At 42.8% G+C, this 20,069-nt stretch overlaps 1 protein-coding gene across 2 annotated transcripts; it reads right to left on the reverse strand.

The window, feature by feature from the left end:
• Positions 1 to 543: 543 nt before the first annotated feature.
• On the reverse strand, positions 544 to 17,950 carry Ogfrl1 (opioid growth factor receptor like 1). 2 transcript variants are annotated; one of them, XM_021169840.3, is made up of 7 exons: positions 17,577 to 17,950; positions 13,633 to 13,719; positions 13,376 to 13,457; positions 10,873 to 10,951; positions 10,702 to 10,768; positions 10,445 to 10,590; positions 544 to 4,942 (listed from the first exon to the last, which is right to left on the reverse strand). In XM_021169840.3, the coding sequence occupies exons 1-7, from the start codon at positions 17,811 to 17,813 to the stop codon at positions 4,243 to 4,245; spliced, it is 1,398 nt and encodes a 465-aa protein (XP_021025499.1). In that variant the 5' UTR covers positions 17,814 to 17,950; the 3' UTR covers positions 544 to 4,242. The 2 variants fall into 2 exon arrangements, with proteins under 2 accessions (XP_021025499.1, XP_021025509.1); XM_021169850.3 differs by having other exon boundaries at positions 545 to 4,942; positions 13,376 to 13,454.
• Positions 17,951 to 20,069: the final 2,119 nt, after the last annotated feature.

Here is a 20,069-nt window from a genome sequence, read left to right on the forward strand (position 1 = left end):
ACAATGGGATAGTAATGAGAACTTCTGAATGAAAACCATTTACGTTCATTAAGGCACATCTGAAACCTCTAGGCATTCATGTTATAACTGCAATGTTAATTTCAATAATGAGATTCCTAAATGTAGACTGTCCTGGAGTACAATCTGTTGGGTTGTGTTGGCTCCTCAGAACAGTGGGTGAGGTAGTATTCACTGTCAGCCTAGAGATATCCCACACAAACCTGTTCCTGCAATAAAGTCAATGCTTAAAGAGGTAAGTAAACAGGCATTGCTAGGCAACACTCACTCAACCATCTTCCTTTAATCCTACTCCTGCCTTGAGTGATTCTAGCATGTCACATTTCATCCTAGCACATACTCATGCACTCGCGTGCCCACAGTGAAAGGAAAAGGAAAATATTCTAAAAACAACTACTCCCCAAACCTCCTGTAACAAGGAATCTTACGCCAAATAGTCACTAAAGACCTGTGCATGTAATTATAACTAAGATGTTTTAAATGATCTTCTTGTGTTACAAAACACAGATTTTAGAGGAGCCTGGAGAATAGTTTCACATTTTCTTGACTAAATATATTACAAACTTTGACCTTAAAACAACTATCCAAATATTCTTTGCTCATTTAACCACTTAAAAAAATTGGCATGTAGGTTTATTTATCAAAATGATTTTTCTAAGGACTACCTCGGTGTATGTTTTTTCCTTCTCACCCCAACCTACCTTCATTCCTAGTAAATTATTAAAATCAGGAGGGCGTGGTACAATGCACCATGGCTATGACAGGTTTTTATTACACATTCATTTATTTATATACGTAACATCAAAAACCAAGTCTTAAAACTTTCTTAGTAACTCCTGAGTTGTAGGTCTTCATTCCTTAAAACTATAAATTATAATTTCAAAACCTAAAAACAAAATAAAACTATACAATTTAATTTTAGAACTGACAATAAGCCTCGATTTAGAGAAAGCAGATATTATTTTTTTCAAGTCATGATCATTTAAAATTTCCTATGAGAATGATCTGGAAAACACAGAACAATACAATAATCTTAATGTCAGAAACATCTCCACCATACAGAAATATAGAACTATTTATCACTTTATAGTATTTCAAAATATCTTCACATATATTTTCTCCTCTGAAATATGAAAGCAAAAAAAATATTAGAACTGCACCAAGCTAATCAAGCAATATAGCATCTATTTGTTGTGAAATGTAATTTTATCGACAGTTGATACTTTGTATCCTTGACGCTTTGGGTACAACAAAGACCACATGAGAACACCTGTGGATGCTCAGCAATGCATCTAACTACTTGGCCATGCCGCACAGCATCTCCTAGAACAGCTTCTCAATTACTGTAAGCATATGGTGGTTGGAGAAACACAAAACAGCTAAGTCAAATTTGGACCACTGCTTGGTAGCGAACACACACATAAAACACATCATCTATAGATCTGATGTTAAAAAACTATTAAATGTACAAAGTGCCCTTAATAGAAAAAATTCGAGATGCTCAATTTTTATCAGCATGAGGAATGACTTACTTCAACTTGTTCTTCACTATTTTCTCTGCTATTTACAGATTAAATGTAGGAAACGTTGTCATGTTATGAGGATGCAGTTTAAATAACTGCTGCAAGAAAAAGGCCACTATTTTGGATGAAAGCCAGGGTGTACTCCTCTAGAGACTAAGTATTCTCAAATTAAGTAGCATAACCTAACAAAACCACTAATAAGGAATAATACTCTAGAATCTAAATTGGTAAGTGTTTTTATTTCTAAGGGTTCTGGCATACTGTAACTTCTAAGTAATTTGTATTCTATTAACTTTAGTATCTGGTAGCTTGGTTTTTAAGAAAAATATTTTTAGTATCTGACTCCATGTCTATTTTAAAAAGTTATTTCTGTGTATGTATGCGCTTGAGTGTATGTATGTGCACCACATGCATGCAGGTCCCACTGCCCCCAGAAGCCAGAACAAGGAGCCAGATCCCCTGGTAGTAGGGGCTATTGTGATCTCTCCAGTATAGGCACAGAGTGTTGAACCCTGGTCCTCTGGAAGAGCAACAAGAGCTCTTTATCACCGAGTCATCTCTCTAGTCTCCGGGTCCCATGTTTTTATACTAAATACCTTTAAAGTGGTCTGAATGCTTCATTGTGTGTTCAAAAGTAATATATTATTTAATTGCTCATATCCCTACAACTCATCCCGAGTTGGCAATCCTCTCTCATTCCTGAACCCTGTATAAATGTCTACTAAGATCTTTAGACTGTTGCTACAAACACCACATAAGAGAGCCCATGAACTCCTTGCATTAAACTGAATTTAAACCAAGATTACTACCTCAAAATCTTAACACCTCACACATTGGTACAAGCTAAAGCTGGTGTATTATGTACCTAGAATGACAAAGTGTTTCTTGTCTTACTTACAGGGATATGATTCACAAATAAGTATGTATCATATTTGTGCCACTATGGTGCACAAATAAAGTAGGGATAAATATCTGGGCTGTGTATATCGAACAATAAACAATAAAATCTTATTTCTAAAAACCTAACCTAAGACTAGTGGGAGTATTTTGTAGGAAACACCACTGAAAGTTGTGGGCTGAAGAAGCCAAGAAAACGATTATATGTACTACGAAAAGGAAATAGGAAATGTTCCCTGGGCTGTGCGGGTGGGTGGGGTGGGTGAAAACATATGGGGCTTTTCTGAAAAGCTGAAGAGAGATTTTTAAGTCAGTTCTTTGCTCAGTAAAAAAAAAAAAAAAAAAGTAAAAATATTTTCTGTTCATCATTTTGTCTGTATGAATATTCTGAAGTTCCTATCACAGTGTTTCTGATTGTCTTCTCATTTGTACTAATAATTAGCAATAACACTGTAGAAAATAAAACTTTCAACCAATTCTATGCAAATCTAATATTTACTTAAAGTCGGTATATATAACTTCAAACTGTTCTCAATTTCAAATGGCAAATGAAAGATGAATGTACACACACAATACTTGAAGATAAACAATATATACACACAATACAGGAAGATGAACATAGACACAGTACATGAAGATAAACATACACACACAATACATGAAGATAAACATATACACACAATACATGAAGATAAACATACACACACAATACATGAAGATAAACAACATATACACACAATACAGGAAGATGAACATAGACACAGTGCATGAAGACAAACATACACACACAATACAGGAAGATGAACATAGACAGAGTGCATGAAGATGAGATGAACATACACATGATACATGAAGATGCATAGACATGTATAGACACCCTGGACTGGTGACATCAGCATAGGCCTCAGGGCATCACTACACTAATGGGTTAAAGGACAATTTGCTTGCTGACAATATAAAGAGTCATCTTTTCAAAATGACTAATTTTTTGTGATTTTTATAATATTCCTCAGTGATTTGCATCCATAATCAACTATCAATTTTGTATAGAACAGCCACAAAAAAACAAGTCTATTTTTGTTCCTTTTTTCACATACACACAAAAAATCCTTTCTAAACACTTAATATTGAGAATATTTTTATTATTATGAACATAAAAAAAAATCCTGAAATTAGACTAGTAAAAATCCCGTCTGTTATACCGGACACTGGTACAGGAAAGGATCCTAACGTGTACTAGAACACTCATGTGGAGGCTGAGAGAGATGATGATGCCCAGGCAAGCAGAGCTGGGAAGACGAGGACAGCAGACCAATGGGAAGGAAGGACCAGCCACAGCAGCCACCAAAGCTAAGAGCACAGAGGCGCTGTAATCAGGGAATCCAGACTAGTTTCTGGAAACATTTGGGCACACCTCACGCAGCATCCTTCACTAGGCTAAAAACCAGGTGCTGCCGCATCACCAGAGGGTCTTGATGTCTGCAGGAATCTCTCAAGAGAACGTGTTGAATACCAAATGCTATGGAACTGCATCTAGATAACTTGAAACTATTTTTAAAGTGACTGTTATATACAGAATTTGAAAACACATCCTAAATGTATTCTTTTATTGGATCTGGTCTTAAAACTTCTTATTAAATGTCCAATTCATTGTGATCCAAAATAAAAACAAGAACAAAGGGCTTACAGCAAAAGTCACAGGTGGCTATCATTTTAAATGTGACCTCATTTCTGTTCTTCAGGACACATTAGAAAGCAGTTTTTTTTTTTGTTTGTTTGTTTGTTTTGTTTTGTTTTTACTTCTTTAACCAGAACTGGTTTGTGGGTTTGTGACATTTTGCTGTGTCACTACCTCAGCATGACAACCGGCATTTTCAGGATTTTCAGAGTCTTGGCTCTGCTCTTCCCCTTCTCCATCTTTTTCAGAAGAAGTTGGACATTCCCCTTTTCCTGCGGTATCAGTAACTGTTTGCTCGGGTGGAGAATCAGATTGGTCAGCAGCACTGTCTTTCTCTGTGTTTCTTGGCTTGGGATCTCCACTGTCAGGCTCTGGGCTCGGCTTGTCCGCCTCCTCCCCAGGCTCTCTTGATGCCCCCTTTTTTTCTTCCACTGATTTGCTGTTTACGTGACTAGCTCCTGAGGAAATTTTGGAGTCCTTGGATTTCTTGTGTGTAGACGTTTGGCCATTGGAGCCCGACGCGGGCTGAGTCGGGGTTTTCTGGGCTTTGCTTCGCTCTGGCTGTTCTTTCTTAGGTGGCCCCCAGATGAAATTCTCTGACGGTGTGTAATGTTTCTGGGCAAATCGCAGGAGCTTTCTCCTCTCTCTCCTGTCTCTAATTGTATAAACAAAGTACTCCAGAGCACTCTGCTTGATATTGGGAATAGTATTCTCCACTAGAGCCTCGTGAAGAATGAACTTTACCAGAGGAGATTTAAAACTCTCGTATCCAAGCTCGCCAAGGCTTTTAAGAATTCGAGTAATTCTTAAATAGTTGTGCTGAGACCTGAAAGAGAGCATTGAATAAAATGAGAGAAAAGAATCAGGAGAAGAAAAGTAGAAAAACCCTAACTATTGAGAGGGTGTTTACAGAAATGCAAAGTAAGAAAATAAGTCTTATAGTGACTCTAACGAAATAAAAAAATAGAATGCATTTTGTTTAATGGATGTGAAACCTTGCAGTGTAATCTAGCAAGTGTGAAACTCAAATGTAAAAACCAACTCTCCTCTTTAAGAGACGCATCAACATAAAGAACCACTAAGATTGACTTTGTCCTTGCTGGGGCCAATTTATTGTCACTGAAGATTAGTATTCTAAAAGAGCAGCTTCGCACATACAGCCAAGCATCAGGTTAGTCGATGCGGCCATAAGAAAAGAAACGACCATGGTAGAAGATGAGAGAGTGAAGGAGCCATGAACGTAGCCTTTATTATGGTAATGTTATTAAAGCTCTGCTTCGTTATTAGTTATTGTTGTCTCCTACTACGCCTAACTTAAAAACCTCATCGTGGAACAAAACAGAGGATGTGGAGGACTCTGTACATACGACTTCTGCCATCTACGGTGAACTTCAGAACTTGAGACATCAAAGAAGTATGCTTCTGGTCACAGGTAACCAGGGCTAAACAGAGATGCACTAGCTAACAAACAGAGATGCACTAGCTAACAGAGATGCACTAGCTAAAAGCTGAACGGTATCATTAACAGCACCAAATGACCAGCAAAATCCAGAAAGCAGTGCTTCGTCCTCTGTCTACCTAGAAGAATTCTGACAAAGAAAACAAAACTACTTGACAGAGCTTGCCTTACCCTAGCGTTATTACTTGTGGCACTTTGAATAGGAGTGGTCCCCATAGATTCAAGTGTTTGAATGTCTGGCCATAGGGAGTGGCACTGCTAGGAGGTGTGGCCTTGTTGGAGGAAGTGTGTCACCTTGGGGGTTGGCTCTGGGGCTTTAAAGCCAAAGCTGGGCTCAAATGTTGCTCTCTTTCTGCTGCCTGCTGATCCCGAGGTAGAACTCTCAGTGACCATTCTAGCACCGCGTCTGCCTAAATGCGGCCATGCTTCCCTCCATGATGATTGATAACGGACTAAATCTCTGGACCTAAGAGAGTTCCTTAACTGCAATGAAAAAGTATGATGCCCATCTAAGCCTCAGTGTCTGCACCTGTAAAATGGGGGGAAAAAGAACTCTCACTCTCACTGCCCCCGTTGCAAAACTCCAACGAGAGGAAACAAATGGAGGGCGAGAACAAACTCAGTGAATAGGGACGTTATTTAGAACTCTTCTGTGGGTGCCTGTGTTCACGTATGCAGTGTGGCTGCAAGCGTACCACCTGGGATTATGAGCACGTGTCAGCTATCACCCTCAGGTGTTAGCACCCCAGTTGTTACTCCTAGTATCATCTACAACAACAGGATTTAGGACTGAGTAACAGCACACCTGAATTCAATTTAACCTATTCTCTCCATCTTTACCAGCCTTGCCTTATTAAAAGGCTTCAGATCTTACTTAGAACAACCTTGATTCTAAACACACACTTCCCCCACATGACACTTATACCTTTCTCTTTCAAAACCGAGGCCATGCTTGGACTAGCGTTTTCCAAACTTTGTTACAATTCATAACTCATCTCCCTAGCCTTGTTCAGCTGAACATACACACACATTTGGCTGAGCCCTTAGGGCCCTCTCCTCCATCACAGACCCACGCCTGAGGTCAGCAGGTCGGGCATGTATTTACCCAGGATTGCTACAACAACAGAATCAGCACTTGCTTCTAACTTGCTAACTTCTGTTTTAGAGCAGACATTGAATTTTCTTGAAAGCACTGTATATATCTGCCTCGGCTTCCAAAAGTGCTTGAGTTTTTTATTAGAAGTAATTACTAAATCACCTGGGAATGTTGGAAAAATATGTCAAATTACTAGAGATATATAAGTACATAGTTTCCGGTCTTATATTTTAAAAACAAATACAGACAAAATAAAAATTGGTGTTATTTGAGCTAAGCAACTACTGGAATAAAAGAAAACTTGTTATCTACATCCTTTTGGATATCTGCCCCAAAAGTATTATTTTAAAATCTAATTTGTAATCCAAAGGGTAAAACCCAGCACATATGTCTCAGTTTTATGAATCTGTAATATTTGAACTTTTAAAAACTTATTTATGTGTGTACCTGTTTAGTGTATATGTGTCATGCGTGTGCAAGAGCCAAAGAAGGTCAGAAGAGGGTGCCTGACCCACAGGAACTGGCCCTCTGGGGAAGCAGTAACTGCTCCTGACTGTTTGAAGACCACCTGACTCGGGTAATGTGAAGCCACTATCCCACTAACAACAGTGATTTAGCTGTCACATGCATGTAGGGCTCTTATATTGAAAGAACGTTGTATCACAACTGACTTCATAAGAACAAGGAGTGGAGAAGACAGGGAGACTACTTAAAAGAAAAGGTGCACTACAGGATGCAGCAGATACCAGATCTGCAGCCAGAACCCCTCTAAGAGGAACAGGAAACTTGGCATTTGCATATACATTCATTGGTATTTACATATTCACAAGTTAAAGCATTTATGCAACCGAGGAAAAAAAGAAGTTAAAAAACCTGAGCAGCTGAGAAAAATAATGATTAGGATTCTAGAAAAAAATTATCTATAAAACAAAGCAATTGGTTGTTTCAGGACAGCTTGAAATAAACGTCGAAATGAAAGGCAAAATGGAGGCTAGAGAAGTTAAATATGGCTGGAGCTGTACACAGCCCTGGCTTCCACACCAAGGAATGGAGGAAGGGGCTGCTATGGTGACAAAGGGGCGGTGCTAATTTTATCAGAAGATCAGATAGGTCAAAAGAAGGCACAGCAGGGACATAAAACCCAAAACTAGACTCAGTGAGGCTCAGGAATCCTACCTCATCACAAATGTGACCTGGCCAGCATCTTAGCAGGAGATTTGTGCATCTGTACTTTAATAGCTGAACACATTTCACCACTTTTATCCAGGTCACTTACTCATTCAATTTCACTTCAGTTTACTCTGATTAAACAGTTTTCCTCCACTGAGCTATACACACAACCAAGTCCTGGCCAGCCTACTGTAAAAAGCTCAAGATGCCTCCCAGCTTTAATCACAGATGAGCAATGACATTACGAATGGATCACAAAAGAATCCAAATGAAAATAGAGGAGATACGTCCATATCACTCCTTATCCTCTGCCCAAACCTAATCAATAAAAACTTTCGGTGATGAAAAAAATCATACCATGTGTCTGCAATCCCAGAATTTGGAAGATGGTGCCAAAAATGGTGGCAAATTTGGAGTTAACCTAGACTCAGAGATCTGGTCTCAAAGATAAATAAACAGGAAAGCCTTACAGAGAAGCCAGGTTTGGCTCCTAGCACCCACATTAGGCAGTTCACAACTACCTGGGGACTCCAGTTCCAGGGGATCTGACGCCCTCTTCTGACCTCTAGAGGCACACCTGTACATACGTGTGGCACACCCACAGACAAGCAGGCATCACATACGTGTGGCACACCCACAGACAAGCAGGCATCACATACGTGTGGCACACCCACAGACAAGCAGGCATCACATATGTGTGGCACACCCACAGACAAGCAGGCATCACATACGTGTGGCACACCCACAGACAAGCAGGCATCTACATGTAATTTTTTTCCCCCCTAGGAGAGTTCACCCAGAGCTGGGAAAGCAGAAAGCTATTGGATGAGAGGGAGAGGGCTTGCTAGTTTGGGACTGAGTGGGAAGGCTGGGAGTTCAGGCCATTCTTCATCAGAGGCTAAGAGATGACCTAATTAAATAAAGCCTCCAGAAAGGGCTCTGGTTTGGGCTATAAACAAAAAGACCTAACAATGATACCCTAGGGAAGCTTTAAGCCTTTGCTCACATTCTCTTCATGACTTATTACTTCAACAACAACGTACCAAACAAGAATGTCGTTCCAAGCAAAAATAACAAAAGGAGAGAGGTGGGCACCCAAAGGGTGAGGTGTGACCACTGTTTGCCAAAGCCTTACTTGCAGATAGCTTTCTTCAACAGTATGACAGAGAAACCATCCAGATATGGTTATCGGCATTAGGTGGGCAGAGGCATGTCTTGCACCTACATTAGCTTACGTATCAAACTTTCACCTGGTATAAGCCAGTGAGTCTCCAGTCAGGACCTAACGAGTTTCAAAGCTTCGGCTGAACCTCCTAATTTAACAGTGTTACTTACAACAAAGGAAATGGGGGCCTCAACACTAATATTTTACTCCTTTTACCAAAGTGAGGAGAATTCTGGAAAAAATTTAAAGAGCTGATGCCAAAACTCTGATTGTTTTTGCCAAAGAGAAATTGCTTGCGTTAGTTTTTTTTTTTTTTTCCTTAATTCTTGCCCAGTTCAGCTAATTATAAGGTACTAAAAAAAGTTTCTTAAAATTGTTAGTTTTATAGTCCAGTACTCATAAGTCACTCTATAATTAAAAAGGAAAAAAATCAGTGTGCATATGGAGAAAATATTTTTAAAACTAAACTTTGGTTATAAGTATTAATCACCATTACACATATCCAAACAAAAAGGTACAGCCAAACTCATCTAAGAAAGCTGCTAAATTTTCCTTTATAGATTTTGGAATTAATCAGAAGTAGGTTTTGTCCTTTCCCTAATTCATGAAGACAAATGTGCTTTTTCCTCTATGTTAGGTAGAAGTATGGCCACGTCAAATGAACCCAGTTTTATACATCACAGAATGCATTTATGAATGGAACCAAAGAAGCTTGCATGCATGAAGATATTACAAATGATGTGTACTCCTATAGCCTAGGAGAGGGAACATATGAAAAACTATAAACTCCTTGAAATGTGGAATATATAAGGAGAGAAGCCACGTTGGGCTGGAGGCCGAGGACTCAAGAGGAAACCACTCTGGAGTAGAACTGTCAGCTCTCTGTAGAATTTGTTCATTCTCATTCCTACGCTTTGTTTTAGAATGCACGGGATGGAATAAACACATTTCTGACTAGATTTTGATCCCTATTCCTAATGACTAGGCAGTCCTACGGCAAAAAAAACAAAAAACAAAAAACAAAAAACGCTAATCCTATGCCCAACATCTAGCCAGTCCTATGCCCAATATCTGGTAATGTCAATTCATTTTTGTTTCCTCAATATTTACAATTGGACAATGTCAAGTTGCTAGGCCCAATACCTAGAGCTTGTCCTGTGCCCTATGACTAGCTATTTCAATGCCCAACAGCTATGTATTCCTGTGTTCAAATGCTAGCTGTTCTTATGTCCAGTCCTATGCCCAATAGCTAGCCTATCCAGCACCCAATGACTAGCTATTTCCATGCCCAACAGCTAGACAGACCTATGCCAATGGCTAGCTATTGCTACTTTCCAATGGCTAGCTATTGCTACTTTCCAATGGCTAGCTATTGCTACTTTCCAGAGAACGCAGCTACAGGAAGAGACCAATGGCGTACCACTTAGGCTTCACTTACTCATTAAGATGTTGAAATCTTTCTTGCCAGTTTCCAGCCCGGGCAACATTTCCAGTCTTATCAATCAGCTTTATTCCAAAAAACTCTAGCATCATTTTATAAGCCAAGAGGAATCTTCTGATTGCTTCCTTTGTTTTCTTGAATTCCTAATATAAAAGGAGGGGAAAAGTCAATTGAAATGACTCGGTTGCTATCAGGACAATAAAATGATGATATTATGTGGCTACCTTCTGGAAAGGGAATTGAGATTGCATTACCTCAATTTCATATGTGGTTAATTCTTTAGCATAAAAGTTCAAGCCTTGTTCTCTCAGGGGGAAAAGCCTTGATTGTTAAAAAAAAAAAGAAAGAACAATTTTCAATTAACATTGTCTTGAAAACCTAAGATTAAACAGGACAGGGCTCAAGGCGGCGAATGTGTTACTGACCATTGGATGTAAGTGTGGTTGTGCTCCAGCTTTTCGTAGTCCCCTTTCCACTTATTTAGAACCTCTTCAATGTAAACACCTATGTGGCAAATATTGAGAAAAATGGAACCATTCATTAAAAACATGGGGATGGCATTAAAACATGTGAGTCACACAAGTCTTAAAGTGTTCAGTTTAAAAGCAACACGCAAGAATGATCCTAAAAGTGGAATATCCTATGCCATACACCCAGTAATGTTAAAAGCCCAATTAAAATAAAGACAGCAGCACCTCGGATTACAGAAGTGCATACTGGGTGATGCACAGAGGGTGGCAAATGATGGCCTAACAAGCGTTTTGTAAATAACACAAGACAACGTTTTGTGATAATATTCACAAGCACACATTTTTATACTGCTCACACCTGCAGGCTTGAGTATTTCAATGGACTATTTTCCAAAGCCTAACATATTTGCTATCTGCCTCTGTGCAGGGAAACTGCTTCAAACAACATTACCATCTCCACATGACTAACAGGAAAACACTGCTCTTATGTGGAATATTTGCTCAGAGTCTCACATTAGTAAATTAATAACAGCACAATTTGTTCAATGTCACACACTAGTTACAAAGTCGGGTGGGAGTGGAACACAAGTCTTCATGCCTGCAGAAAGCAGGCCCTTTGACAATGGCTCATGCTCGCCAGTAAGAACTTAAGGAAATCCTTGTGATCCTCAAGTCTGCCACAGTCCTCAGCCTGGGCCAGTTAGCTAATCTTACAGAAAGCAAACAAAATCAACAACAACAAAACAAAAAACAAAAACAAAACCACACCCACAACTCATCTCCTTGTTTCCTCAAAGACCAGCAGCCTGACCCCAAGGCCCCTCCCAGAAATCTGTGTAACACCACACCATTTTTCCTTCAGTATTATTAACATGCTGGAGTCATTTTCCCGTGGTTTTATCTTTTTTCTTTTTTAAATCACGGTAAATACACTGTGCATTATACCCTCCAAACTTCTGAATACCAAAAAGTTCAAGTTACCTGGATTTGCCCACTTCAGCAACACTCCTCAGGACAAAATGTCCGGATTCCCCCCTTCTAAACACCACCTCCAAACTTTGAACTCTCTTCCAGCATCCCCACGACTCTCTCCTTCCCATGGTTGTGGCATTCTGAAATGTTTGTGTCTTAGGGGTTCCTACTGCTTTGACAGAGCCATGACCAAAAGCAACACTGGGAGGAAGGGACTTATTTCTCTCACATTTTCACATCACATTCCATCACTAAAAGGAAGGACGGCCAGAAACTCAGCGCAGGGAATGAAGCAAAGGCCATAGAGGAATACTGTTTACCAGCTTGCTCTGTCTACTATTTCATACCATCCAGGCCCACCAGCCCAGGGACGGCACTGCCCGTGGTGAGGTAACCCCCGCGTACACGCACACACGCACACACATGTTAGTCATCACTCCAGAAAATGCCCCACAGGCCAATCTGGCAGGCATACTTTCTCAGCTCAGACTCCCTCTTCCCGACCGACTCCAGCTTGTGTTGGTTGATATAAAGCTAGCCAGCACAGCTCACAATCTAGGACTTTCACCAGCTGACTCATGGCTCTGAATGTCACTCAGCTTTCACTGAGAGCAAATGACAAGAATCAGGGCAATCGGGCCACCCCACATTGAACTCCTCAGGAGTGTATCTGGCTTCTGTTTGCCTGCACACAATTCAGATACCCACTGTGAGGCACACTGGGCTGCCCCAGTGTTTGGCTTATCTGTGAGTTTGTAATCTGCGAGTTTTCACTATGGGCTTGGGAAGGCTCCTATTCTATGAGGGAGGCCGTACGATTGTGAACGAGGCACATTTATTTGGCCCAGTTTGAACTGGGATTGCTGTAGTTCCCCAATCCTTGATTCTGAAAAGTGACAGAGGAAATTCTAAAGACAAACACTATATTTGTTCATCTTCTAAGTAATTTTTTTAGGTATGGCATAGCAAAAAGAACTGCGGACCCTGGAACAACTTAGGTCCACTCTAAAATCAATTCTGTGGCCCAGCAAGTCAGCCATTCAGGTTTCAAATCCCAGTAACCACATCTTCAAGATGAAAAAGCTGAATCTGACCCCCTCCAAGGTCTAATCACTTAAAATCCGATAGCTCTACAAATCTTTCCTCTTTTCTGCTCATAAAAGAAGACTAAAACTCCCTAAATGAAAGAAACTAAACTAAACCAGCAAACAGAAACCTGCCCCTCCTAACTTGTCAATAACCACCAAGACACACAGATAGTGAGAAGGTGCAACTAACCAATATCTATTTCTCCACAGCTCACTAAATGGATGGAAGCAGCCCTACCCGCCAGGGCTCCGGGGACACATCAGCCGGCACGGCAAGCCAAAACCAAGGTAATCATCCAGCAAATGCAGCAAGAATGCATGAAGCCCAGAAGAAGGAACGCACGCCCAGGTACATGTTATTGTTTAAAACCTGCATGTTAGCAAGGTGGCTTACTCACCATCTGGCTTAAATGGAATTTTGTTCTTATAAAAGCGAAGGTTGCTCAAGTCATTTTGATATCGGATATCTTTGAAGTTCTGCTAGAGGAAAAGATAAATTAATCTCTGGTGTATGGAAACACACACACACACACACACACACACACACACACACGGCACAAGGACCCTTCTGACATGTTTGTTTACTGGAAGAGTAAAATCAGAGAAACAGAAAGACGACAAGAGTAGACACTGCAAAAGCCCCGCCCTCTCTTACTGGGTACTGATGCCGGTACTTGTACAGATCCCTCGCGGCATAGAAGCTTCTCTTTGGTTTGGCATTTCCTTCCGTGGACTCGCCGCCCTAGGACACAAAGTGGAACTCCACTTACACAGAGAACAGTACTGAGAAACTGCTGCAACAAACTTAAAAGAGTCAACCTCCATAAAGACCCCTGAGCACTTCCAACCTGCCAAGATGAAGGAAACGATTCTGTCTCTTCCATGATGCTTTCGGGCTGTGCTTGCTGGCATCAACCTGCCTTATTTGCACTAAAAACTTCTGTCCTAAGGTATATCACTAAATAAAAAGACTTTATTGTTCAGTGCCCGTGGAGGGCAAATGCTAAGGATCAGTATCGATGCAGAACAGTGCTCAGAACGAATTGAAAACATGTTCCACCAGGTGTTATACAATGGAGCCTGTGACAAAGCGTATTTCCTAGGGTGCCATGAAAGGGTTAAGTTGGTAAATCAATTCTATGCAGAAGATTCTCATTAAATTTTCATCTCCTGGCTGCGCCTGAAAGTCAAGCAATATTTATGAAAGAAAAGGAGGGCTTTAAACTAAATTAGCTTTCTAAACTACTTCAAAGCACCATAACAAACATACAAGGCATGAGTAATCATCTGCCCATTCAATGATCAGTGGGCTAGAAATCAGCAAACTTGACATAAATACACAGAGCAAGAAGACAGAGCTCTCGGGTGGAATGAACACTGAAGTACTTTCTACGTGATGCCTCGCTCATGCTGTTTACAAAGTGCCAGCAATGTGATGTCATTTTAAACGGAGAAGATGCAGGTCTAATAACCTCTAATTATCCAGACCATATGTTGTATGGCAAAACGCACTTGTCCAGTGACACTCAGGACTGTATAACGGAACATGATGAAGAAGACCGCGGTGCTGAGATATGAATATTCAAGAAGTCTGCCCCCAACCCTTTGTCTCAACCCTTCCCACCCTGTCTGTCTGTGCTGACAGACTGGCATCTTCTAAGCAGCTTTCACGCATTTCTGAAGTGGTGTGATTTCTCACTCTTACTACAAGTACAGAGATACTTTAACACCAAGTCCTCCGCTGTTTAACAGTAGTTACACTGTCATGTTACATAAGCAAGGAAAAGCTCAAATTCTGGTTCTTGCCACACTTTTCAAAATAGCTCTGCCTAGCAAGGTTCAGAATCTATTTAGCCTGAGCTACAACCACAAGCACTTGCAGAGAGCACGTTCCCATTTACCAAACACATCCGTGCAAACACACCTGACTGACAGTTATTAGTGCCGGCATCTTGGGAACAAAGCTGCTGGAACTTAAGAGGAAGCGAACAAGGCTCAGAGCCCAGCAACAGTGTAAGAAGTCGCTGCTTCCATGTCTTACTAATTGGGTCAGAACCAGTTTTGTCCCTGCTAGAAGTGATGGATATTTGAAAAAATCCTGTCATGAAGATCAACGACCCAAGTCTCTGGATGCAGGAGAGTAAGGTGAGGCTTGGTCCTGCTCTTTAATATTTGTGAGGCCTTAAGCAAATCATTTAGCTGAATCTTAGTTTTATCATCTGTGAAACGAAGCTAACGACTCACGTCCTGCCTGTTCCCCAAGACTACCATGTAAATGATGACATCCTTCAGCCCGCCAGAGTCTGCCCCGTTCACTGCTGTACCCTGGCCGCTTTTACCTCCTCAGCAAGGATTCTGCTCCTTAACACTCCCCTTCCCTAGATCATCAAAACTTGGCTCTTCCAAACCATTCCATGCAGCCACCAAGCACACTGTCTTCTCTCCAATCCTAACCATAACGCCTCCCTTGACCTGGGTCTATCCTACTTGCAAGCTGTGTCTCTGCTTTCTTCTGAAGTGAATCATCACCAAGGAACTGTGCATACTCTCTTTTCCTCTACAGCCCACGGCCTAAGTAACACTCTGTCCACAGCATTGCTTGAAAATGGGACTATTAGGAACTTTCCAAACAAATCCCCATCTACTCAAATCATGTCTCAGTGGTCATCCCAGGGACTTCCCAGCAGCTCTGGACCCTGTAAGGCCCTGAAGCAGTGTTAACACGTGGCTGTCAGAATACCACACTCTCCTGACTTGCTTCCTGTACCATTGCTCCCTTTTATTTTAGCTCCTCTTAATCACAACCCGTATAGACAGCCTTATTCTCACCCCTCATGACTCTTTGATGACCTCTTATCTTGCATTGATTTTATTTTTTGAGTACAACTTATCCTAAATGCATGCCTATAGCTCCAGCCTAGACAGTATCTATGTATAGATACTAAATGCAAGCCTATAGCTCCAGCCTAGACGGAGCATCAGTGTATAGATACTAAACGCATGCCTATAGCTCCAGCCTAGATGGAGCATCTATTTATAGAGACCATTAACTACTCGACCATCCACTTGGGTGTCTAATAGGACGTAAAACTTAGCATAAGCCTTGACTTAACCTCTGAAACATCTTTCACCCCAGGTTTCCTCACTTCAGTTAGTGGTACCATCTTTTGTCTAATGTTTACAGAGATGGATGAGAGCAAAGACAGTGAGCGGGAGAAGCCAGTCTGCAACCTACTTTAAAGGGGGAACTGACCGGTCCGCATAGTGGGCAAATAGGGTAAGGAAGGAATCAAAACAACGTCACAACGATTATTTAAGAAGTCTGGTAGAACTTCCAGGAACAAACATTAACAGTTAAAGGATGCTCTATTCTTACTCAGGTTGCAGAGTATTTGTTGAAATGGTATGTTGTTTTACAATTGACCTAGTCAATTGTATTAACAAGTTTTGTTTTGTTTTTGTTTCTTTAATTCCAAACTTCTCAGTGGCTATCTGCTATTTACTTGGAAGACAAATGGGAGGATAAGACACTGAAATGTGGCATGCAATATCGTTTTGGGGTTGAGCACATAACACTAAGTGCAAAATACAAACGGGAACACAAGGCAAGGGTGGCCACGATCTCATTAGCAGGGCCTTGACAGACATACTTTCTCTTCTTGTATGCTCTGGACAAGATTTCCTTTAAGGCTCACAGTTCTCCAAAATGGGGAATTAAAACGGACCGCACACCTGGAAATTGCATTCCATTCAATAACACGCTCAATTAACCTGGATGGGAAGGCTCGGACTTCCTGGAAGGGTGATGCTTCCCCTAAAGTCACATTGGATTTGGGCTCCATTTTCCTTCAAGTTGTAAAAGGGAGGCCTAATATAGAACCACCAACCTTAAACGGTGCAGACTTCTTTAAAAATATACAGTTCCTCCTTTTAAAAGTTTCTGAAGCCACAAGAGGTTAAGGGACGCCATCTATCTCTCTTCTAACCTATCTACCTAACTGTATTGGTCAACTGACTTAAGCTTGGTTGGATCAACAAGTCTTCTGGGTGAACGTAAATGTTAAAGGAATACTCAAGTCGTTGCAAGGTCTCTCTTGGGGAAATGAACGGTGTTATTTTAAGTTTGCTCAGGAACCTTCTGTGATACTTTTAATGCCCGTTGGACCCTCGCTGGGAGGGGGGAGGCTGCGGGCCGCTTCGCAACTGCAGTTCAGTTGTCTTGCTCTGAATAACATTTTAAATCTTTTTTTTAAAAAATGAAAATTAAAAAAAAAAAATCAATAACAGGCACTGGCCGGGTCCTCCTCACAATCTTCTATTTTTAGTTTAGTTCCTCCCACCCCACCTTCGCATCACCCAGCTGCGCTGCAGAGGCAAAGAACACCGAGTGGATTCGGGGTCTGCCTTGGGGGGACTTCCCTGCAAGGTTCACAACAAGGCCCCCGGGGCGGGCAATCCTGGGCACCGCAGCCTCCCTTAGGTCGGGTGCCCGGGCCAAGCACGCCGAGCATCCCGCCCTGCATCCCCGGGGGGCAGTCCCCTCCCGGGCGCCGGGAGCACGACCTCTCCGGGCCCACCGTGGGTCCCGGGGCCGCGTACCTGCTCCGCGCCCGCCGCCTCGGCGTGGTCCTCGGGCACGGGGCTGGCGCGGGGCCGCCCTCCGGCTCTCTCGGGAGGTTGCTTGGGCTGCTCTGGCTCGTCGTGCTGCTGGCCCTCGCCACCGCCTGCCGGCCCCGGCTGCTCGGGCTCGGGCTCCGAATCGGTCTGCCAGGTGGAGTCGCAGTCCTCCACGGTGGTGGGCTCGCGGAAGCTGACCCCGCCGAGCAGGTTGCCCATTGAAGAGGCGGCGGCGGGCGCGGGCTGCGGCAGCGCGCTAGGGCCCGGGCATGGCCGCGCTCCGCTCGCTCGGGGCGCAGGCGGCTGCTCGCCCGGCCCGCGCCGCACAGCTCAGCGCGGCCGCCGGCGCTCCGGCGCACAGGCGGGGAGGAGCCGGGTCCCCCGGAGCCGCCGCCGCACGCGTCCCAGCCCGCCCATCCCGCCGCCGCCCCGCCCTGCCCCGCCCCGCCCCAGCGAGGCCAACCCACTCCCGAGCGCGCGGCACCAGCTCCACCGAGACGCGCCCCCCTCCACGGTCCCCGGGAGTGGCCAGGGGTCAGCTGCCCCGCCCCTGTGGACCGGGATCCGCCCCCTTGGGGCTCCTCCCAGCCAAGCGATATGCCTGATCCCGCCCAGGTCAGAGAGTGGAAGGAGGTGTCTCCATCAGCAGGCCGGTCCTGCCCACACCCCGCCTCCACTGGCTGCTCCAAGAGGAAGACAAATTAGCCACAGCAGAAGACAAAAGCTAATCTTGACAGTGCACCCTCTAAACAGGAAATCCAAGCTTCGGGAACAGTACTTAAGGCCACCTAGAGTCCCTGCAGTCTATAAAATAAAAGTCAGAGCTCTCTGTCCCCTCATCTTAAAAGCAAACTTCTCTCGAAACAAAGGAGCACGAAGAATTAGGCCAGCACATTTATTTCATCGGTGAGTAGTCCACATTTGTGCTCTGGGCAGAAGAACGTCGGAATTTATACAACGAACAGGCTGGTTCTAAGTGGAGTGCTGAAGACTATGGTTCTAAGGACCAGAGGCGAACCTGCTGTAAGAATACTTCTAGGCAAAATAACAACCAAAGAATCTGATAATGGCAGAGCGTGAAACAAACTCCAGGAGCTAGTGGCCCGATACCTGCACCTGAGTCTTGATAGGATTTTTTTCTGCCGTGGGACTTTGCCTGGGATCATGGGTTAGTTTTATTAGATGCATCAATTGTACTCAGAACTAGTAATTAAATAAATTGCAAATACAGGTAGATGGGTATTGCATAAGGAAGATTCGGCTAGCAGATGCCTCTCCACAGATAAATCAGTGGTTGCTTCTTTCCAAACGTCACAGTAGGGTGTGCCTCTACTAGTAGTTTCTGGCTTTGGACAGGTCATGTAGCTTCTTGAGACCCCAGTAGTTTCCTCATCTTCAAAATGAAGCCAGGTTTTTCTCTCTGGAGTGGCATCTAGCTTCACCTTTAATGACCTTATGACTATCAGGGGCTCAAAAACTAATAATGGACCCCTAATCCACACAAAGAGAACGTTCTGGTCAGATATCCATTCATAAAAACTGGTGATATTAAGATGAAGTCCTTGTCAGATCCAAACAAAATTAGAACTCGACAGTATTATTGGGGGAGGGGTGTTCATACCTGTCCGAGGTAGGGAGTTTCTTGGCTGATAAGATGTTTGTTTTAATAGGCCAGCTTGCTTTGCACACCTCTCCCACAACAGGGGGGCGGGAAGGGGATAGGATTATCTGTAACATTAAGACTGCAGCAGTCCATACGAATGATCACGCAGAGAGTTTGCCTAGCAATCCTACAAACTATACAAGGAAACCCACCTCAAGGCCTTCTTCCTCCCTCCTCCAAAACCCAAAGTCTTGATATTCAAGGTGCTTTTGTAAGTTTATCTCTTTTTAAATTTAGAGTTGTATCCTTCCTCAAACCCTCTTGACTATATCTGTGGTTAATTCTTGTTTGTCTTCTCTCTCTCAGGACTCTGCTCATCCCAAATAATGTCACTGCAGAGAACCTTTGATCATGGTTTATGTTGACAATGACTTGGTGAGAAAGAAAAAAAAAAAAAGTATGTGGCAGCTGTAGAACAAATCAATCTGACACTGCTAAAATTCAGGGATTCCATGTGTCTTCCATCAGCACTGGACTGCAAAGTGAACATTTAGTCCAAGATCGAGGCTGAAAGCCTAGTGGTAATGTGCCCAGGTGCGCTACCTGCTTCCCACCTGTATTGTAGAATAAGTCCATTGCAATGTCTTTGCTGTCCTGTAATTAGGAGTCTATTTCCTCTGCTCCCAGAATGTCTTCGTTGCATGGAGTTCTTTGTCTAGGGTTGAGGCCCCATGAGACTTCCCCCTTTTCGTGTTAGCATGTCTATTGGTGCCATCCCTGTTCAGGGCATGTTCATGAGTCTTCCCAGGTGTAGCTTCCCTGACATGTCTAGAAGAGGAAATCGCAAAGCAAACTCCTGTTTCTCTGGCTCT

This window comes from Mus caroli, unplaced genomic scaffold (genome assembly GCF_978045245.1).
Source record: "Mus caroli unplaced genomic scaffold, Mus_caroli_1 scaffold_1, whole genome shotgun sequence".
Taxonomy (NCBI): Eukaryota; Metazoa; Chordata; class Mammalia; order Rodentia; family Muridae; genus Mus; species Mus caroli.

Coding starts and splice junctions, on each gene's coding strand:
- Ogfrl1 (XM_021169840.3), bottom strand. CDS start 17,813: ATGGGCAACCTGCTCGGCGGGGTCAGCTTCCGCGAGCCCACCACCGTG. Junction 13,720..17,576: donor AGGCGGCGGGCGCGGAGCAG/GTACGCGGCCCC, acceptor TTTGTGTCCTAG/GGCGGCGAGTCCACGGAAGG. Junction 4,943..10,444: donor AGATTTCAACATCTTAATGA/GTAAGTGAAGCC, acceptor GCTCTCTTTCAG/GTCTCAGCACAACTATTTAA.